Source organism: Gopherus flavomarginatus, chromosome 1 (assembly GCF_025201925.1).
Source record: "Gopherus flavomarginatus isolate rGopFla2 chromosome 1, rGopFla2.mat.asm, whole genome shotgun sequence".
NCBI classification, from domain to species: domain Eukaryota; kingdom Metazoa; phylum Chordata; order Testudines; family Testudinidae; genus Gopherus; species Gopherus flavomarginatus.
This window is the reverse complement of record NC_066617.1, coordinates 167,524,808-167,548,273: the sequence shown is the minus strand read 5'-3', so window position 1 is coordinate 167,548,273 and position 23,466 is coordinate 167,524,808. Positions and strand designations below refer to the sequence as shown.

The 23,466-nt window shown below is 42.9% G+C and overlaps 1 protein-coding gene across 26 annotated transcripts in view; it reads left to right on the top strand.

Moving 5' to 3' along the window:
• ABI3BP (ABI family member 3 binding protein) overlaps positions 1-23,466 on the top strand; it is a 325,810-nt gene that overhangs the window by 80,706 nt on the left and 221,638 nt on the right. For all 26 annotated transcript variants that reach the window (XM_050956429.1, XM_050956543.1, XM_050956513.1 and 23 more), the window contains exon 4: positions 3,440-3,567. In XM_050956429.1, coding sequence (XP_050812386.1) covers positions 3,440-3,567 — 128 coding nt within the window. The remainder of the gene's footprint in view (positions 1-3,439; positions 3,568-23,466) is intronic.

Here is a 23,466-nt window from a genome sequence, read left to right as displayed (position 1 = left end):
CAAAAATGCATATGAAAAGTTGACGTAGCTAGTGGGAATGTTGATACACAATTATAAGCAATGGATCCTATCTTGAAACGTACTGATTTATAATCTTTGGAATTCTTGGGCTTGGGTTGGATAGGAGATTAATGTTTTATAATCTCCCCAAAATGCCAGTTAGGAATCTTTCTCCCGTAGAAATTTTAATGCATTCCACTGATGAAGTAATGGGTCTTTATTTATATATATAATATTATGAGAGACACCAACTTCACTAATACACGGTGCTTAAGGAAAAGGATGGTTTTTTAGCTAAAGCTGCAAGTCTGGTAATAAAGAAATCCGAGTTCTGTTTCTGGCCTCTGCTACAGACTTCCAGTATGACCTTTAGCAAGTCATTTCAGCATTCAGTAATTTAGTTCCTAATCTTAAAATGGAGCTTACTCTTTGCTTCACAGGGGTGTGGTGAAGAATAATTGATTAATGTTTTTAAAGTACTTGAGATCTTCAGATGGAATTTGTTAATGATCTGCATTTTCTTGGGCCTAATATATTTGCCAGAGCCCTTGCAGGCATGAAACAATATTTTTCTCCATGAGATGCACATAGAAAATACTTGATAACAGATTGCTATTTAACAACTATTCAGGTACATATTTACAAAAATAAACTGCCTAAAGCCACGGTTTAGGATTATTAATTTTAATAACTGCTTCAATCATGGGGAATTTTAATTGGATCATTCCTACTAGAGATGGATCTGAACCAAGCTTCCTGATCAAACACTGCCAAGTATGAATAACTTTGGATTCAGGCCCAAACTTTGCAGCTGACCTCTTTCTCTATAATGGGCTAGGCCACAACTCCAGATGCAAGCAGTCTTGATCTCTGGGGAAACTTAGTTCTGAAACTTGCACCCTCTCATTCTTAATATAATCACTACATAACTTAAATTAACATTGGCACACTCAGCAATGTCACAATCAAATATTTTTTTAACTAGGGTTGCAAGAACTAATTTAAATAAAATAACATCCTCGAATTTCAAGCATTACTGCTTGTCCTCTTGTTGTAAAGCTTTGTTTATTTGACAAATAGTAGTTAAAGCCGCTCCCTGCTCTTGAAAGAGAGACATATTGCCATGGCTACACTGGCGCTTTACAGCGCTGCAACTTTCGCGCTCAGGGTTGTGAAAAAAACACCCCTCTGAGCGCTGCAAGATACAGCGCTGTAAAGCCTCAGTGTAAACAGTGCCGCAGCACAGCTCCCGGCGCTGCAAGCTACACCCGTAGAGGATGTGGAGTACGTGCAGCGCTGGGAGAGCTCTCTCCCAGCGCTGGCACTGCGACCACACTCGAAACTTCAAAGAGTGCAAGTGTAGAGGGCAGAATGTACTGGGAGACAATGAGGAAAGGTGAAGTTAATGTAGACCTTTTCCCCCCTTTCCCTTCTCTCTTCAAGTGTTAAGTTGAAGAAGGCATTGGACTGATGTGAGTTAGTGCTTGTGTGGACCTCAGGGAAGAAATGAGTCTCTTTGATGGTCACATGGTCTCTTGCACTTCCGTGACACTGCATACCAGACTTCATCTCCAGTATTTGCAGGATTGGCTGAAGCTAGTCTGCATACCTGTAAAGCTGGAGTACAGCTTCACAGAGCTCAAAGAGAAATTATAATTACTTTAGAAGGTTCAAAGGTTGAGTTTCAAAGTTAGAAACCTCCTAGAATGATCTAAAATTGCTTTTCTATTGATAATGATGTCTGTTTCAACATTTAGCAAGGCTTCTTTTTAGTATGTAATATATATCTAAACCCACAGCAGTTACAGATGAAAAATAGATTTTTCTCTTCTTGTATTTCCATGTGCATGTGACCCTTGGTTCCCCAGAAAGCAAATTTAGAAAGTGATTTCGTAAACAGGATATGTGCCAAAAAGTTTGACAAATAAATGAACTATGAAAACAACCCCCTCAAAAAACCCTATAAGAATACAGGGAGACTGGGGAATCCAACCTACACATCAGCAAATGTTTGGAGTTTTGCCTTTCTTTTTAAAATGTTGTACATTACATCACAGCACAGTTCATCTAAATGGGGGTGGAAAAATCCCACTTTTTTCTGTGAATGCACTACTAATCGATGTAGTGTAAAAACAAACATACTACAGGGTTTTCTAACTACCTGGAGACTGCTTGGAAAAGCAAATCTCGCTTCCTTGTGGACTTACTGGGAAATCCTGTTAGAGCACAAAACCACTTCCTAACCCTTTGGAGGTATCATTGATAAAGAGGTGAGGAACTCCTGCTAATGGCTGAATAGCACTTCCAATTTAAGGATCAAGAGGCATGAACAGAGAACTGAACCAAGATTTTTGCTAGGCAATACAGAGCACAGCCCTCTAGATCATTGCACTAGCCTCAGGCATTAGCTTTTAAAACTTTATTTAAAAGTTCTTAATCTTTGTTTTATTGTATCCTTCTTCTCCATGGAAGTCACATAACAGTCCCCGCCACCTCCTGTCCAGGGCAGAAAGTGATTCACTGAAGGGAGCAGAAAAGGCAGCCGCTGTCCAGGGCAGCAGCAGAACCGTGGCTGGCTCAATTCCCTGAGGAGCCAGTGGGGGGACAGAGTGAAGCAGACTACAGTTTCTTGCCTTCCCTCCTCTCTGGCCAGAACCTCTCATTCCTGCAGGCTCCAGAGTTTTTAAAATACATGGGCACTGACTGACCAGGTGTCTGGGCTAGAGAAGGCAGCAGTGGGGATAGCACACAGCTAGCCCCCAGCAGTCAGGGAGGGGAGGAGGGGAAGAGCAGCATGCTGCTGCTGGGTTGGAGCTGGGCTGCACTCCCTCACTTCTCCCTGACCACCCGGGACTCCCTGCATGCTTTTTTTTGCAGCTGCTCTGGGAAGGCCTGGACACCTGGCATCCCGTCCCACAGTTTGGGAACTTCTGATCTAGAAGGATAATTGCACCACTGTGTTCAGAGTAAAACTAAATATCAAGTACTGTGTAAGAGAGGAGGAGTTAAATTGTCTGATTGGTGAGGGACAGACCTCACTAGACAGAGGCACCACTCAGAACTTGTCAACAATCTTAAGTGAAATAAGTTTAAGGTTTTGTTTTATTTCAGACCTGGTGAAAAGTACTGCAGTCAATATTAAATCATTACTATGCAAAGCTCATTATTTCTGATGATCCTCGCTAGGGATATATGGAGAAATATTCACTTTGAAATTGAATATTCTTTCTTATGTTTAAAGAGAATCATGTGCAGGGGGTGGGGATGTGATCCCTTCAAGTCAGGATTAAATTCACTAGCATTATACCTTCTATTTGAATTTAGAGGAGAGATTAAATCATAATTCTTTCATTCTCTTAACCAGCCACAAATATCTCCCCCCGAATAGAGAAAATCTAAGTGTAAGTAGAATTGTCTGTATGTTTCTTATACAGGTAAGACCAAGACTCAAAAGCCTCTCCGACTGGTGGTTGGCACTTTGACCCCGACCTCTGTTTACCTGTCCTGGGGCATCCTAGTCAATCCACAGCATGACTGGACTGCAATGAGTAGCTGTGCTAGTGACAGGTAATACACCAAAAAAGCAGGTTAAGTGAAAATAATGCAATGTTTTATTAACATTTAAAAGAAAAGGGTGTGAAGGTAAGTGGCTGACCAAATTCTGCCCAGGGCCAGCTCCAGGTTCTCCCCCTCCCCCACCCCCAAAAGCTGGTGTGCCGCCGACAGCCGAAGCAAGAAGGAAAAAAAAAAGAAGGCCGGAGTGTGAGTGCCGCCCCTTGAAAAGTGCTGCCGCAAGCACATTCTTGGAACACTGGTGCCTAGAGCCAGACCTGATTCTGCCGATAGCATGACATCATTGAAGCAAAGGTTCTCTTCTGTATATGTAAATCAGCAATTAACAAGAACTTTCTTGCCTAAAGGTCTCATTTAGGCAGGTGTTTACATGCCAAAGTGCTGATCTTGTGATTTCACTGCAGGTTGTTTATGTTGTAGAGCCACAGTACCTGAGTCTTATCTCAGTTACACTGGTATAAATCCGGAGTAACTGAAGTCAATGGAAATATGGTACTATAAAACCGGTTAAGTGAGTAAAATTAGTCTTCATTGAAGCGCTGACAGAAGAAAGAACAAATCAATCCTTTTGTAATTATACTCTTTTTGTTTCCTGTATTTAATCTTTTGAATGTTATTTATATTGCAGTATACATAGAAGCTAAGAATTATTAGAATTATACTTATTTAGCCCAACTTCATGCAACTCTGCCCGCAGCTTAAAAAAAAAGGATGGCTCCTCACTGGGGGTTTAATGTTGCCTTTTTAATCCCAGGAGAGGAGCAAATCCTTTCGCATTGTTAGTGACCTCTAATACTGACTGATTTGACAAAAGATTCTACACCTTTCTTCCATGTTTTAATTTTGTGACACCTTTTTGACCAGGGATTATACCCTTGCTATATGCCTGGGCAGCAACCATAGCCGTAGCACAGACTCTGCAACTGGAAGGAGAGAAAAAGGTTGTAGTTACAAGCAACTAGGAAAAGCATGACACATGGTTCCATGCACCCTTCAGTCCACCCTCTTACTTTCTCCCAGTGACTGACAGTATTTTTCTTGGATCCTCCTAGACCCAGACATTAAAATTCATGCTTCGTAGCAGTCCTCTGCTAGGTCTTAGAGTTAGTCAGTTATTTCTATCCGCTCACCATTTACTGGAGTCAAACCATATTTACATCTACAGGCAGTCCTGGGAGTTATGACATAATTGGTTCCTGAAAATTGTGTCGTAAGTTGAAATGTTGTAACTCGGAACCACAATCCACTCCATTGCAGGACTGAGTGTCATAAAGTTGAAACCAACTTTGTAAGTCAAATCAGGGTGTCAATTCAGTAACGTCATAAGTGCTATTTGTCATAAGTTGAACGTCATAAAATCAACGACTGCCTGTATTTTTTCCATCCTGTGGTGCAATAAACTCACTTGTAACACATCCATTTCTCAAGTCACCACAGATATGTCTTCACAGCAATGGAAACCCAAGCTCAGACTCTGGGTTGGACCTGAGATCCAAGGACCCTGTAGGGTTGGAGGGTCTGAGTCGAAGTCACGCCAGGACCCAAGGTTAGAACCCTATTGCTTTGCAGGTGCAGCTCCCCCCCCAAAAAAAATTTAGATCCTGGGAGTCCTCTAAAAGTATCTCTCAATCACATGGGCCAACTTCCTTTGTCTTCTCTATCCCAAGAATCTTCAATTGACTCCAGGGGAAACAGAAGCAACTCCCATTGGTGTAGTGCAGCAACTTGGTGAGTCAGCATTTAATCCTTCCATTATCTTCTGACCACCTAGGTGCAAACACACCATCAGAGAGCCTTCTGTGTTTGCAATGGATACTGGCACAAAGCAGCCTTTTGCAAAGTGTTCTGCTTCACGGTTACAGGAACACAACCAGATTTTGGAAAATTTCTGGTGTGAGGTCAGCAAAACAGTGGATTTTGGTAAGAGTAGCAGGAACAGCCATACATATCAGCAAATAGCAAAGAAGTTGGCAGCATTGCAAATATACTGGACTGGTGACCAGTGCAGGGAGCAGATTAAGCATCTCAAGACTGAATACAGGAAAACAAGGGACCAGAACTGCACCTCAGGCAACTTGCAGACATCATGTCCGTTTTATGAGGAATTTAACCAGGTGTTGGGCTCTGCTCGCAGCCTGGAGCCAGTGGTAGTGCATGATGACCCTGTCAGCCAGGATGGTGCCCTGCTGGCCCCAGAATACAGGTTGGCAACTGGTTGGAGCCAGCAACAGCACATCCTGCAGCCAAACTGAGCAGCTGTTTGCTGCTCCCCCACCCACCCAAAGGAACACCCTGCTGCTGTGTCTGCAGCAGACTCAGATGGGACAGAAGCTGCCGTAGATCCTGGTAAGTTTCTGGCTCCATTATGTTTGTTAATATATGAATGAGAGGAATTTGCATTCTATGAACCAATGCAAAAGTTATTAGAAGTCCCAGCTAGCAGCATGGAACTGCTAATGGTGGATTGTGTCCCAGTGGTGTGGCTCCCCACCCTCTCCCCACCTTCCACCACAGGGAGTTTAAAATGGCAACTGGGAAGTCCAAGCAGTAAAAACTCCTTGAAAGTGATTTTTTTCCTGAAAGTACCCATTAGGGTATTTCTGCGTCTTAAAAATAATAACCTTACATTGCAATACCTGGAAGTATGCCAATCTGTAACTACCCAGCGGTGTAATGAGCCGCCTGAAAACAGTGAACTGGGTGAGTGCAGGGAGAGGTGGAAATGTGGTCCATTTCAGGTCAAGGTACCCTATGCATCCATAGGTGACACAATCATTTGTGCCAGATTCAACTGGGGTTTGAAAATTTCCAGAAATGTGCCAGGGATGTATGGGGGATGCCTATGGAACTCTGTGTGTTGGCATGCAGTCATAACTGGCTAAGCCGTATGGAAGCTAATGCAGCATCCTGATGATTCCCTGATGAATTCTGACCCAATCCTGGGTGCTGATAGATGCAAACTTTTCTTGAAGCAGGAACTCCAGACAGCTACTCAAATTTCGGGGAAGGGCATATTTTCCATGGCCACTTTGGGATCTGCCCAGCCCATTCCATTCATACTGTTCAGTTACTGTACGTTTGATTACTTTGGTTGCAGATTTCTGACTGGCAGTTTGGATAACATCTCCCTTTGCCAGCTGGGCACTACAAGAACAGTTTTATGTGCTCCATTTCTTTTACTGTGATTTACCAGGCTGCATCCAGAGAGCTTCTGTGGTCTGAAGCATCCATCTAACAACTTAGTGATATTTAATTTGGAAAAGTAACATTTTATGTCCTTGAAATTCCATGAGGATTTTTTCTGTGCTCATACACTGAGGTATGTGAGACAGTAACCCTCAGTGTCTTGTCCTCGTCCAACCCCTCAGTTAGTACTGGCTGTAGTACCTCCACAGCCTGCCCAACATACTTTCATGGACCATTCTAAGTGTTACCCTGAAAAATTGATTTTGGGATTCTGCTATAATACCCTGCCTATTCTCCTCCCTAGTCTATTCTTGTGGAGATATAAGTTTCCAGGGTTGTTAAGGAAACCTTAAAGAACACAGATATAATCTTCCAATAAATTAATAAAGTAACTGACACAGGCATTATTCTTTTCCAAAACAAAATATTTTTATTAATGTCACTAATAATCCCTAATACAGTGTATTTTAAAACCCTAAACAAAATGCAAAATTCCAGACACAAATCCTTTATTGATAGCTAAAGAGCATTCAAACTACAATGGCATATAGTTCAAATGATTCCAAGCAAAGCGATTAGTTACAAGTGGCCAGTTTGTAACAAATTACTGACAGCAGATCTTTAATTTGCATTTAAGTTTTACATAAGATACAATTAAAACAGACACACACTTCAAGCATACACATATTTAATATGTGAAGCTCGAACTATACTACACTAAAACTATATTAAAAATTGGCAAGCTTACTTCATAAATTTCATTGGTATCAGTTTAAAATCACTGTTGCTGCTTTATAAATTCTTTGCTATTTTTCTTTAATCGCTGTTACTGTTCAGCTTCTGGTCAGCCAGCTTTGTTCTGCTCTGGTTTTTTTCTCTCTCTGCAGCAACTTTTCTGACTTCTTTCCAGCAGCTTTCCTTTGGCTTTCCTCACTCATTTCCCATTCATCTGCTCCTGATTGAATCCCAACCACCACCTCTCTTTCTGACTCAGACTTCAACTCTGAAACTTCCTGCTGTCAGTTGGCCTTTTATGCTGCATTGTGGCTCTTTCCTAATATACCATATATATTTGTTCATAAGCCGAATATTTTTGGTAAAAAAGTGATGCATCAAAGAGCAGGGGTTGGCTTAGAAATAGGTCTACACCAAAATGTAGAGATTTTAAACTCTATGGAATCATTGAATTTAATATCTAATACATTGTCGTTTTGTTTACCTGGAACATCTGCAAGCATGGAGCCCCTCAGCTCCTGTGGCTGTGGTTCACCATTCCCAGCCACCAGGATCTGCGGAAGCGTTCCTGCAGCTCCCATTGGCTGGGAACGGTGAACTACGGCCACAGGGAGCTGAGGGGCTCCATGCTTGCAGACGCTCCAGGTAACAAAATGTCCTGACCCACGAGTGGCTTATCTTGACGGGCCAGGAGCTAAAGTTTGCCAACCCCTGAAATATAGGGTTGGCTTATGAAAGGATCACACAATTTTTGCTATTTTTACCATCTTGAGGGGTCAGCTTATAAACGAATGGGCTAATGAATGTGTATATACGGTACCTAATTCTATTCTTAGAAGCAACTACCTCACAAATGCCCAGTATCAACCATTACTTCAGAGATCTGATTAACAGCTCTGACCTTCAAAGCCAGTTCTGTCTGGTATGAGTGGGCTGTCCAGATAGCTGCTCAGTTAATTGACCTCTCTGTCACCCCTTATTGCACATGCTCACTAGCCACCAGTCTTGCACATGCTCACTGTTGTCCTTAACCTCACAGCTGTGATTCTGATAATTCCCCCCCACACACACACACACATACATACATATGTACATATACATGGCTCTTTGCCTGGGCACCATTTTAGAAATCCTGGGTTTTCAACTGAGCATGCTCAGGGTCCATGTCAGGGTGGAATGACTTTTGCTTATTCAGAGTAAAGATCAGAAAAACAAAGTGGAGAGTGGAGAATTTCTATAGTAACACAAGAGGAAGTGTTTTTCTGATGAACTTATGGTTGAAGTTCTGGACAAAATCAACAAGAAAATCCACCACCACTAATGGACGTGTGACTAGAGGCAAGAGGAAAGGCAGAAGCTGGCTGCGCAGCTTGAGGACAGGGTTTCAGCATGAGAGCAGGCACTTGCTTTGCATTTCCTGGAACAGGAATGGCAGCTAAGGGAGGAGGACACAGTTCAACAGAGAGAATTGTTTGAGAGCTGATATCGCTAATTGTCACAAGAGTACCAAGCTCTGCTGTATTGCGCACACCACGGCCTGTGTCTCCTGTGTGGTACCCTGGGATTCAATCCAGAAACTGCTTAGAAAACTCCATGGCTCTGTGGTCCATGTAATCGGGTCGCATGAGTGGCTTGCCAGGGCAACTTAACTCCATGTAATCCTCTGTATTTCTTCCCTCCCCTGTGGATGTCTCCACTACCCTTCCCCTTTGCCAACTGTGCAGCGAACTGGGAAAGGAGAACAGGGAACATACCATGGTAGTGAGTTTCTGTCTTGCACATGGCTGACTTTTTTGCACTTGTTCATGCTTTTTTCCCCTGAAAGGTTCTGTTGTTGTTTTTGACGTGGTAATGGCGCCTGGCATGGGTGGCAGTGGGGGAATGTTGTACTTTTCTAATATACAGTGGTGCAAGTAGGGCAGTACGGTACACTGTACCAGTAAGATATTTATAGCCAGTACTCCATACTGGAAAGACAAAGGAGGAGCAGAATGTGAGGCCACCAGCACAAGCCCTTCCACGCAGCTCTGTGCCTGTCTCTCCTGTCTGGGGTCTGTACAGAAGCCCTGCCGGAGGACGGGGCTGGGGAGCAGGGTTGGGGGTGGTACAGCCATGCCGGAGGAACTGCTGTCATGGGGTCTTTAGCCACTGTGGTTCTGGAGAGCCCTGCATTCAGAAGTCTCTAGTGCAGTGGGAAGAAGACAGAGCCCCCACCCTAGCTAATGTGGGATGGATCATGGGGAGGGCACCGGGAAAGCATGGATGCCCTGGGCTGGGGGTGGGGTGGGAGGAGTCATGTGGGAGGTCACATCCTCCCCCCCTTCAGCTGGTGCCCCCCTTTGCATCTCTCCTAAAAGTGCTGTGTGCCAGTAAGAAATGAATTCTACTTGCACCACTGCTAATATATGTTTGTTAAACTTTTTTTTATGTTATCAAGAAAGTTTTTATTGTGATCACTGCATCTCATCGTACAGTGTGTATTTAAAAAAATAAAGGTAAACATGATCAGGAACAATTAAGAATTAGTAAGCAAACACTATTCCTCTGTACAGTTAAGTACATCTATCCATAATTCAATCGCTTTCTTATCTGAATACATACTGTGAATCATCCCCCACTCCCTATTTCATAAGTGGTCATGTCATCCGTAAGCACATTGCAATCGGACCTCTACCCATCACTGTGCACTAGACCCTCACCCAATTAGTGAGCCTCATCCCCACCCCGTACAAGTACATTCATAAAGGTACTATTTCCCCCTTCTTTTGGGCTATGCTAGTCCATAATGGGTGAGCACAAAGCATCCCTGATTTCTATTGCCAAGGTGCATCTGTTTCCAGCTGGGTAGGTGCATTTTCTGGCTGAGGGTACTGATTCAATGGCCGCTTGTGGTCATAGGTCCATTAGAGAGAAATGGCTCACCTCTGACTTCACAAAGATTGTGAAGAGCGCAGCAAGCCACAGTAATGAAGACAGCACTGATATGACACTGGCATCCAAATGGGTCTGTAGACATCTCCAACGGGCCTTCAATCTGCCAAAAGCACATTTAACAACCATTGTACACCTGCTGAGAGTGTAATTAAACAGTGTTTTGCCCGGGCCTCTGAAAGCAGGGTTTGGTTTCATAAGTGAAGGCAAAAAGAGATATGCCGTGTCACTCAGGATAACGGTGGTGACAGTAACACCATTTATGACAATGTCATTTGGTGGGAGTAGTGTCCCAGCCTGCCCATGAACACAGATTCCTGACTGGTGAAAAAAACAGGCATCATGAATGTTTCCAGTGCAGCCCATGTTGACATTCATAAATCAGCCCGTGTGGTCCACAAGGACTACATAACAATGGAGTAATATCCTTTGTGATTTAAGTTGATGTGTGCTCCTTGAGGAGGGCAAACTGTGGGCACATGAGTCGCGTCAATGGCTCCATTGCAGTTTGGAAACCCCATACACTCAAAGCCAGCAGTTACTTCAGGAATATCTTTTATGCCTATGACCCTGGGGTAAACCATACACCTGATTGCCTCAGAAACCTCTGCCACTACTTTACCTCAGTCGACTTGTCAACATCAAACTGGTTGGCAACAGACATGTGGCAGTCTGGAATAGCCAGCTTCCAGAGGATTATAGCAACCCATTTCTGGACTGACAAGAGTGCTGCATGTCTCTTTACACAGGAGGGTCCAGGCAAGCTGTTCACAAAACTCCAGAAATGTAGCTTTTTTCATGCAGATGCTCTGGACCCACTGCTGCTTATCCCAGGTCTGCATGATGATGTGGTCTGTCCAGTCGGTGCTTGTGGCCCTGCTCCTGAAGTGCTGACCTAAGTAGGGGGCATCAGTGAGTGTTCTGAGTATTGTGAGCAGTATCAGCCAGTTAGTTTGCCATACATGGGTACTCCTCCGCCTCTGCTGCTGCCTCCTCCTCCTCCATTATAAACTCTGTCTGGTGCCTTTGGTGGTTCAGAAAATGCCACCCCAGACTCCACCAGTGTTTCACGGATGCTCTGCCCATTTCCTGACAAAGGAGTGAAAGCGCAAGCAAGAGCAGTTTTCCAAAAGTCGCCTCCTCCATGTTACTGGCTCCAGCAGCTGGGAGGGCACAGATCAAAATACTGCGCAGCAGGATGTGTTAGCGGGGCACTCAAACTTCCTCTAACATGCAGGGTGGATGGCCAAGTTTTTCCACAATGCACCAATGTCAAAGGGCTAAACCAGCAACATTTCGAGAGGGAACCATGGAGTCTGGGATATGGTTAGTTTGACTCAGGGCTATGCTGTAGCGTGGACAAAAGAGCCCCAGGTTTGAGCCCAGCTTAGAAAATTCTTAATGTAAGGTTAACAATCAGTGTAGACACTTAAGCCCTCGGTTCATTAACCCAGGGTCAGCTGACTCAAGTTCTACTAACCCTGGGATTATATTGAAGTGTAGACATACCCCAAATGTCTCCCAAAGACCAGGTGCTTGTAAGAGTTATTTAACTGAAGCTGAAGCCTGTGTTATAATCACAGGTTCCATTTACCTTGTCTCCCATTTTTAACCAATTATTGCACCTAAAAGGACACTGACTGATATATGTTTAGTTTCTCCCCCTCCCCCAAATCTATAATAAATGGCAGCAAATACACAATCTTGAGCCACCTTATAAAAACAAATGCATTGCACATTTACAAACAGCCCTGTAAAATGGAATTGTATACATATAATGAAAAGAAACAGAACAGTGAATTAAAAAAAGACTAAAACCAGCATACTGCCTGACATTATCCTCTTTTTTTGGCTTTAATGGATCTAGTGGCGCATTATTTCTACTAGTGATTAATACTGCTCTCCACATGACCTTAATACACAGTCCTCTCTGATGGATTGCAACCTTGTCATGGTGGAGAGGCTTGCGTGGGACCCTCAGAGCTACATTGTCTGGAGATTTCATATTCCTGGTAGGGTCCCCCTTGGTGAACGGGTCTGAGGCGAGGTTCTTGACTAACCGCAGTCCAAACTTCACAAGACCCCAATGGTGGATCAGGTGCATATAGAGGACCTTTTAGTACTTGCAGCTCTGAAGGTGGATGAGGGCTGCAGCAAGAAGGAGGCCAGGGTTTTCCTCCGGTCAAGTCTTGTGTGGTCACTGCCTGAGCACCAGTTTTCCCACATTAAAAGACTTCATGTGCCGGCATCTGCAAAAGGGCTCACACCCTCACAAAGCCCTGTGGCAATGGATGTGTGGCAGTGAAGACAAGAGCAGGTGGCAGCCATGTGACAGTCATCTTCTGCTTGAATGAGACAGAAGTGCATTTCGGCAGCAGCGGCTGTATATTAGCAGGACTTTTTAGGATCCCCTCTGCTTACTCCAAATGGGGAGGAGCTAGACAAGGTGCCCCAAACATAGGCTGTCTCTCACTCGTCCGACTGCATGGCCACATCCACTGGGATCAGTCAACTCCGTGGCTGAAACAAGAGATATGAGACAATGACTTTCGCCACCTCGAATGTCTGCACCCTTATGGACTCTCAGCACAGTGAATGACCAGAAAGAAGAGCTGCCATAATTGCCAGAGAATTGGCAAGACTCAGCATTGACATTGCAGCTCTTAATGAGACCTGCCAAGCCGATGAGGGCCAATGAAAAGAGGATGGAGGTGGCTACACCTTCTTTTGGAAAGGAAAGCCACCCAACGAGAGAGACATTCACGGGATTGGCTTTGCCATCAAAAATAAGATTGCCAGTCAGGTTTTGTGACTTCCTGTGGGGATCAACAAGCATCTTATGACTCTTCAGCTCAAGCTCAGCAACAACCAATATGCCACAGTCATCAGTGCGTATGCCTCAACTCTTGATGATGAGGAAGACAACAGGGAGCAGTTTTATAGTGCTTTTGAATCAGTCCTCTCACACCTAAGGCAGACAAACTCATCCTCCTGGGAGATTTCAATGCCAGAGTCAGACAGGATTTCCAACTCTGAAGTGGCACAATGGGCAAAGAAGGGGTGGGAAATGTAAACCCCACTGGTATTCTTCTTCTCAACAAATTTGTGGAGCATGACCTGCTCATTGCAAATACCAACTTTAGGCAGAGTAACAAATTTAAGGCCACCTGGAAACATTCTCGGTCCAAACACTGGCACCTCCTTGACTATGTTATAGTCAGAGCCCAAGATTACATCAGTGTCCATATATCATGAGCCATGAGAGGCACAGATCACTGTTGAACAAACCGTCAGTTAGTAAGATCAATCATGTACCTGCTGCTCACTCCACCACACTGCAAATACCCAAAATCTGAGCAAAAGTGGTACAACTTCAAAGACTTAAGGACCAAGCCAGCTGCGAGACATTCCAGCAACACGTGTCTGAGAAACTCTCTAACTTGCCTGATAACATCATTGACATTTGAGAGCACTGGGATCAACTTAAAAATGCCATTCACAGTGCATGTGATGAAACTAAAGGGTATTCCACTCATCAGCACCAAGACTGGTTTGACGAAAACAATGAGGAAATCCTAGCATTAATTCAACAGAAAAGAACTGCATTCTGTAACTGGCAAAATGATTCTTCTAACAATCAAAACACAAGACTTATCACCTGCTCAGTGTCGAACTCCAAAGGAGTCTGCATGATCTCAAAAATAAGTGGAGGCAAGAGAAGGCCTCTGAGGTTCCAGGTTTCGTAGACCAGGATGACATGAGAAGCTTCTTTCAAGTGACCAAAGCTGTATATTGGCCAAGCTTCAAAGGCCAAACACTCTTACATTCCCAGGAAGGCTCCACCCTCCTCAAGGACAGTGCAGCCATTAAACAACACTGAAAGGAGCACTTTGAGAACCTAGTAAACTGCAAGTCCACGGTCTCTGAAGACACCATCAAGTCTATTCCACAACACTCAGCAATTGAACACCCCATCTTCTGAGGAAGTCCATCATGCCATCACCCAGACAAAAAAAATCACAAGGCACCAGGCCTAGACAACATCTCAGCTGAGGTTTTTAAAAGCTGGTGGAACAGTTCTCCAACACAAACTTTGCCAATTCCTCGACAAAATCTGGACCTACGAAGAAATTTCACCTGACTTTAAGAACGCCAACATTGTTACAATATTCAAGAAAGGAAACAAACCTTTGTGTGGGAACTACAAAAGTATTTCCCTCCTCTCCATTGCAGGGAAGATCCTTGCCCAGATCTTACTATACTGATTTCTCTCCCTTGCCGAGGAACTCCACTTTTCTCCATTTACCTTGCCATGATCCAGTTTCTCATCCATGACTGCCTTCCTGATGGGATCGAGGTTGAGTATCGTATGAACGATACTCCTCAATCTTTAACAAATTTATTTGTTCATAAGCTTTATGAAACCTTATGCCCAAATAAATTTGTTAGTCTCTAAGGTGCCACAAAGACTCCTCGTTGGTTTTGCTGATACAGACTAACACGGCTCCCACTCTGAAACCTGTCCTCCATCTCTGATATCTCCAAAAAAAATTTAAGATCACGAGAATTGGCATCACAGATCCTCAGTATGCAGATGACTGCATCATCTTTGCACACACACACAGGGGCAGACGTGCAAAGTATCCTAAATCTTTTTGCAGATACCTATCACAGCCTGGGGATCTCGCTCAACATTGGGAAAACCAAGGTACTCTACTAACCCTCACCTGCACAAACTACTCTTCGTAGTCCACAAATCAAGTACTCTTCTCTCAGTTAAATCAGGGAAGAAGGGGTCACAAAGGGCAGCAGAAGTGCTTCAAAGACATATTGGGAGGCATCAACCCAACAAACTAAAGGACTTGTCGCAGAACAGGACACAGTGGCACTACACCAAGCCACAGCTCACTTTGAGGAGAACAGAGGTGCTCATGAGACAGAGAAGTGACAAAGGAAGAAAGAAAGGGCACAACAGTCCATCCAACAACTATGTCTCCTCCAAATTACACCTGTCACTTCTGTGGGAAAATCTGCAGGGCATGAATTGGGCTCCTCAGCCACTTAAAAACCCACAAATGAACCCCTTTGACAGACAACATCCTTGCACTGAGGGATAGCTGAAGAAGAAGATTTAATACACAGTATATGCTTCTATAGTTCCAAGCAGAGCTCAAATTCAACTGTATATAATATAGTGCTCTCCAGTAAGTAAACTAAAATTGCTGTGCTGTGTGATAACTTAAGAAGATTTAAGATGTCACAGCTATACAAAGTTAAAACTAAGTGTTAAGATGTCACATTCATATAGAACAATTGCGACAGATATAGAGGTGATTACAGACATTGCTCAAGTGCAGGGCTAGTAAAGCCAATAACCTCTATAAGAAAAAAGCATTTAGAAGTAGAGCTTTTGGGAAACTGTTCATTGAAATGATTTTCCAACTAAAAATTACCTTTTTTCTAAACTGAAATTTTCGACAAGAAAATCTAAATTTTACTGAAAAAAATTCAATATTCTGTCAAGAAAAATCCAAATAATGGCTCCCTGGACGTGTCCACCTGGAAGGGGCTTCTCAATTTCACTTTCTCCGAGTGAAATTAACAGAAGGTTTCCCGGAGGGCTGCCTCCCTTCCTTCCCACATGCATATTTTCATAAAATCCTGTAGAGTGCAAAATCACAAAACGAATATTTGTTTGTAAACTGTATCCATATTGACAGGAGCTTTATCTGTGACAGTTCTTAGTATTGCTTTCATATTACTGTATATTCCTCCAAACCTTTTCACAATTTACCAGATTAAGGGCTTGCTGCATCAGGGTGCCGAATGCCTCCTGTCCTCAATGCCCAGAGAAGCAGGGTCAAGCTGTAAGGCTGTGATCTACCTGAAGTGATTGAAAAATTTTGGTCACCGCCTTAAAACTGTGGGGATGTATGTAGACAATAGTATTAATTTAATGTCTTAAATGCAGTTTTATGGTTACAAAGTCAGGAAGTGCTAATGTTAAGGTTCCACCAGTAGTGTTAACTCAGCCACATGTCACATCCCCTGTTTTTATGGTACACAAGAGGGCACTCTGTGAAGTAGAAGGGGAGGTCAAACCTGTCTTCCTCTCCCTTCCTTTTGTGTTTCCCATGCAAGTGCTAAGCACAACTAGTCTTTGTACACAGGGCAGTGCAAGGCCCAGCTCCTGTCTAGTGCTCCTGGGGACACAAGCCATCATCAAGATTTCAGGCTGTGGATGGGCTGTGGTGGAGCTGGCTGTTCAAGGAGGGAGGAGCATGTTGTGTGAGCAATATATTTACTCTCCCTGGAGGTACGTGAAAGAGTCTCTACTGTGGTGCAATGCTTCCTGAACATCCCTTAGCATGTCACATAAGCTCCACACCATGCCCAACACAGATCTGTCCCCAACAGACACGGATGGATCTTTGATCAGAAAAATAGAATAGAAAGTATTATATGCACCAAGACTGAGTGGAACACTCTGAGAAATTTCCATTTCCTAAGTTTTTGTTTGTGCTATTAAGTATCTTAATGTTGCATCTGCAAGAGATTTTTTCCTTTCATTTAATTTCCTCCTGTAGATATTTAAAGAACGGTTGTGGTGGGGAATGAAAAAAGATCCAGGACACTTTGTGGCCTCATGAAGCATAATGGTTCTGCCAGCATTATCAGCAGGGCTTTTAAAACTTCTAAAATCCAAATAGCTGAACACATCCGGCTGTGACTAACAGTTTTTTTTAAGTGCATAGCTAACAACTTAATTTTCTAATTTTCTACTGAAGATACTCAGTCCACTGTTGTATTTTCATACTCATCAGAGTTCCTCAATAGAGACTATTAACACACTGAGTTTGAAGTTTCAATGTTCAGCTACTTTTATGTTGCTTTGGGGGAAAATATGCAGGAGGAAAAGTGTTTGTTGCAGTACGCATACTATAAACAATTGAAGTCATTTTGCTAAAAATTTTAGCCAAAAAGGTGAATGTTTTAGAATATTATGGCCATGTGAAAATAGGAAGTTACACTGTTTTGATAGCTTTTGTCTCTTATATATAGACCATGTGGCTCTAACTCTGTCAGAGAAAACTGACTACTGTAACTGATTGACTATACAGCGGAAACAGTGAACAGACTATATGCATACCCTTGTCAGATAAAAGTAGAGTAAAATAATTTCTCTAATCTCTTTGTTATATAAATTGTAGGTATTGCATGTAATAACAGCTAGTTTAAGAGAAATCAAGCAGAAATGTGATATAATTCAGTGGTGTGTTTTCAAAATGTGACTAAGTTTCTTTGAACAGAAATTTAATGGCACTGAAATGACCTCCATTTGTTTAATATTACACTAATTTATGGCCCAGGCCTGAAGAAGAGGTCAGAGTAAATTCAGAAGCTTGTATCTCTCACCAACAGAAGTTGGTGCAATAAATTACCTGACCCATCTTGTCTCTCTAATTGGTCTCATGGCAGTGAACTCATTGACTATTGGTGCTTTGGAAAGGCAATGTCTTTCTGGCTGAATCAAAATGGTTTGTATGCATGTCTCTGTAGGGCCTACTCCAGCTTCCCAAAACAGTTGCAAAGCTTGTATTGGCAGAAGCAAAAGTGGGTCTGTAGATAAAAGGAATTATATGGGGAAAGTTCTGTGGCTACTCACAGTCATTTTATGTATTAGGTATATAAAGACTGGGACTAAGCTAAGTATTATATAATAGAGGTCTCAGTCTCCAGTGCTTTGTATCTTGTGGAGTCATTCACATTCTGTGTTCATCGAGTACTAAAGAAATATAAAATGACTTTTAATCACAGTGGAAATGTTTTGCACTCTCTTTTCACAGCTGTAAATGACTCCACAGTTTGCAAGGCAGAGGACAATCAGGCTCAAGAAATTTTCTTTGAATGAAGAGGTGGTTTTTGCCCCTTATTTTTTTCTTTCTTTCTTTTTCTCTTTCAATGGGTGTTGTGTGCATTTTTCCCAGGGCAGAATATCACCCTGCTGATGGGAATTTCAAGAATGATCACTTCCTGGATTTTTAATCATCTGTCTATAGGAAGCCCGCTTTGAGTAACCTCAGTTATTAAATCAAGATTGGATGTTTTGTCCAAAGATATGTTCTAGTTCAAAAGGAATTATTTTGGGGAAGTTCTATGGCTTGTGTTATACTTGAGGTCGGATTAGATGATTACAGTGATCCTTTTTGGCCTTGGAGACTATGTACCTGGCTAACATCAGGGCCGGCTCCAGGCACCAGCTTAGCAAGTAGGTGCTTGGGGCGGCCACTCTGGAGAGGGGTGGCACGTCCAGCTATTCAGCAGCAATTCGGCAGAGGGTCTCTCACTCCTGGTTGGAGCGAAGGACCTCCTGCTGAATTGCTGCAGATCGTGATCACAGCTTTTTTTTTTTTTTTTTTTTTTTGGCTGCTTGAGTTGGCAAAACCCCTGGAGACGGCCCTACTAACATGCTGCAGCTTGCTCTTAGGCTGTGTGTTTCTTTATCCTGCTCATTTTCCTGGTGAGCTCTGTGCATCATCAAGCTGTCAACTGACCATGACAATACTTCTCTTCTGTTTACAGCTTCTGTATTTTGGACTGTTGCGGTGGCTGGGCTTTTTAGGTGTCTGGTTTAGTTGTTCTCTGATGGAATGGAATATCTGTGTAGGTGGAGGATGAAATGCCTCTACCTTGCCCCCTGCTCTCCCAGGGATCTGTTGAAGTACCCTATTTAGGTGCAACCCATGACCTGGGAAAATACTGTCTATAAGAGATTCATTATTATAGGGCATCAGAAGTGCCATAATGCACTCAGGTGGAATACAAAATGAGTGAACCCTGAGATGTTTTAAGCACTATTGACTTTCTGGACACAAAATACGGTATTTAATGATAAAATGCACCTTCCAAAAATGAAAAACTTATCCCAGAGTTGTGAATCTAGCAACTATGGGCAGGCAATATAGACAGATTTTTAAACAGTAACAAACCTGCTCTGAAATAAACTCTTACTCAGTATGTCTCTTTTTGAAAGCCCTGATTAAAGAGATGGGGGATGTTGTCTTGCTGATTACAAATAAAACCAGTCTTGGCAACAGTGGTTGAAGTCTTATCTTCATATTTTACAGATTCAGTAATGTTTTGCTTGAATTATCCATTGTTGATTGTTTTGTACTGGGGACAGCAGTATGTGTTCTCTTACATCAGGGGTAGGCAACCTATGGCACGCATGCCGAAAGCGGCACGCGAGCTGATTTTCAGTGGCACTCACACTGTCCGGGTCCTGGCCACCGGTCTGGGAGGCTCTGCATTTTAATTTAATTTTACATGAAACTTCTTAAACATTTTAAAAATCTTATTTACTTTACATACAACGTTAGTTTAGTTATATATTATAGACTTACAGAGAGAGACCGTCTAAAAATGTTAAAATGTATTACTGGCGCATGAAACCTTAAATTAGAGTGAATAAATGAAGACTCGGCACAGCACTTCTGAACGGTTGCCGACCCCTGTCTTACATACACCCACCATCAAGGGCTGATGGGCGGCTTTACCCTGAGAAATACTGAGGTGTGCCGGTAGTTAAGTTTGCTACATATACTTAGCTGTTAAATACTGATAACTTTCTACTTTTTAAAAAAATGATTTACTGATTGCCTTCCCTCCACCCCAATTAATCTAAGAATCTTTTATTTTGAAGGGAGGAGGGGAAATGTGGGGGGGGGGGCGGGGGAAATGGCATGCTGCAAAAGAGTCAATAATGTATTTCTCTATGTATGTACCCTATGTATTACCTACTCTTTGGCCTATTGATCCTGCTTAAGGCGTAGGAATAACTTGTGGGGTGTTGGGGCTGTGTATAGGGAGCAATGCTTCATCTGTGTGGCTGCACAGATGTATGTACACTCCACACAAACTTTCCTGTGGACACCTCCTCATCCTATCAATCCCTCTGGACCCAGTGCTTAATTTGTGCCAGGGCTTACCAGGACTAAGCCCTAGCACCTTTAGTCTTGGCAGTTGATAGCTCTAGCACCTCTGGGCTTGCTGTTTCAGTTATGAATTTTAAAAAATTGTTTGAGCCCTGGCACCTAATTGCTTGAGCCCCAGCACGTCTTTCGTTACAAATTAAGCATGTGGATCTGCAGTGTGGTCTTCCCATATATTTCTAAAAAGACAAAATCTGGGTTGTTAACTTCTGTTGGAAATTCCAGTGCAGAACCTGTAGGTTTTCTCTATGCATGTGTGTATATCAGTGGCACAAGGAAATTCATACAAGTCTAATTTTATTGCACACATGCCTTTTAATTGTGGGTGCTGGTTGCCTGATTTTAGCTGACAATTAAATCTTTGATACTAGGGCTGCCATCTCTATCCTGTTGGGGTTACGGGATAATTTAAGCAGCAAGGGTTCCTGGGTGAAGGACACAGGACCTACAGAGATGGAGAAAAGTGGGAAATTCTTTCTTCCATTCTAAGAAAGTTTCTGCTGCAGCAAGGGAGCAAGGATTGTGCCTGGTAGTTCCTTTCAAGCCATGCTATTAATCTGTCTGCTACTCTCTCTCCAATTCCGATGGCTGATTTCATGAACAGCATATGTGAAAAGGAAGCCCCCAGACCACAAGAACAGCAGACGGCAGTGATGGCCTTCTTTATCAACCAATTTCTTCAGTCAAACACTAGGAACTGTTGAGGGACAGTTATTCCAACCCTCTCTGGCAGTGATTCCCCTCCCTTTACTTTTAAACACCATTGGGCCAAAATGTGTGTGGGGCAATTCAAATCATTGTAACAGTTAGGAGTCTCCTCCCCTCTTATGAGTTAACGTGCTATGTGTTCTGTCTGTACCGTTAAAGGAAGAAAGAATGGTCCAATGGTCGGAGTGCTACCATAAGACTGGGTTCAATTCCCTGTTCTTCTACTGCCTTCCTGTGTGATCTTGGGCAAGTCACTTAGTCTCTTTGTGGCCTATCTGTAAAATGAGGATAGTAGCACTTCCCTACTTCACAGAGGGGTTGCTAGGATAGGGTGACCAGATGTCCCGATTTTTTAGGGATAGTCCCAATATTTGGGACTTTTTCTTATATAGGCTCCTATTATCCCCCTACCGACATTCCGATTTTTCACACTTGCTATCTGGTGACCCTATGTTAAAGATTATGAGGTGTTCAGATACTGTGGTGATGGGGATCATATGAGTACCATAGATAGCTACTAGAGTTTTAAATGTTCTTAGGATGAAAAAAGCATTGGCTCTATAAACTATGGTGGGAGTAAAAGACAGCAAATGAGTTGCAGGGAATAGAAAATAAATATCACTAGGTCTTTCTAAAATTTGAAAATACATAAACAATTTTACTTTATCCTTACTGTTTTTCATTCAGGGATTTCAGAGTGCTGTACAAACATAAATTAAATGTCTCAACAGCCCAATATGAAGTGTTATAGCTAAGGCTACGATTTTAATATGATGGTCACAGAAAGCATGGATTTAAATTATTTCTGTGAAATCTTGGAAGTGGTTTGGAGACCGAGCCCATCCAGCACTCACTCCACAGCTGCATGTCTCGTGCCATGAGGCTGGGCCCAGCTCCACACTGCAGGCATTATGACCTAGCACCAATCCGGTTAGGTACGTCCATCCCTCTTCAGGGTGGACATGAATAATACTGTATCCAGATGAGAGTGTAAGAGAAATTTAGGAGAATTTAAGAATTTGAATTTGATGAGGATCTGCAATTTCCCCTCTTGTCTAACAAAAAGTGTCAAGATATCTAATAACCACAAGCAGTCATGATCTTGTTTGTATAACAAATAGGAATACATTTTAGTTGCTAAACTTGTCAGTGAACTGTATCTAACTCTCACCCCTATCATGAATCCTGCCCACAATTTGCCATCCTGTGGACCAGTGCTTCTCAAGTCGGGTCGCCGCTTGTTCAGGGAAAGGCCCTGGCAGTCCAGGCCGGTTTGTTTACCTGCCACATCCGCAGGTTCGGCCAATCGCGGCTCCCACTGGCCATGGTTCGCCGCTCCAGGCCAACGGAGGTTGCGGGAAGTTGTGCGGGCTGAGGGATGTGCTGGCTGCCCTTCCCCTAGCCCCCATTGGCCTGGAGCGGCAAACCGCGGCAGGTGGGAGCTGCGATCGGATGAACCTGCGGACGCAGCAGGTAAACAAACCGGCCCGGACTACTAGGGGCTTTCCCTGAACAAGCGACGGACCGGCTTTGAGAAGCACTGCTGTAGACAGGAAACTAGCTGGCAGTTTGCAAAGGTTTGTAATATGACATGCCATCAGGAGACCTAAATTCCCAAGCCCATTCAAATCTGTTGAAAAAATATTAAGTGTGCAGGTTAAACACACAGAAAAAGTCAACCCAGCTCCTTAAAGTTGTGAAGGAAACTTCACAAAACTATGAACTGCAACTTGCCTTTGAGTGTATTTTAGTAATGAAATAGAACATTCACTGGGTTCAGCAGCCACCTTTTACAACAATCCTAGCTACAACCACTCTGCTGTAAAACTGGCATGGGTGGGTTCATGCCTTGGCTGTGTTATGTTAGCCCTGTGAAATAAAGTTAACCAGGATATAATTACTTTAGACCTTTGCAGTAGATTAAAGAGCAATTTGTATTGTTTTCCTAAGGCTCCTTTCTTCCTATGGTCTCCCTCCCACCTTTCTTCATACACAATTTATGGATCAAACCTCCTTAATTAAATAAAAAATCAGATCTGTCTTTTTTTTTGTTAACTTTTAGTGATTTCTGAGTGATTCTTTGTCATGTAGGAAAAATATTTTTAATATGTCCTTAAGTTCCTTCTGAAGTCATTTTTCAAGTGAAGAAAAATACCACTGAACATAATGTATGCCTTTTCTGTTGATGAAAATGTTAGACAGATGAGGAAATTATTTATTTATGGTATGTCTAACAAGTTTCAGCAGTACTTCAGTTAAAATGCTGCCAAATATCTTTGCATTCCCCTACAAACCTTGGCAGTAGTATACTGTGTATATTAAACATGAGAAGCTATGGCAG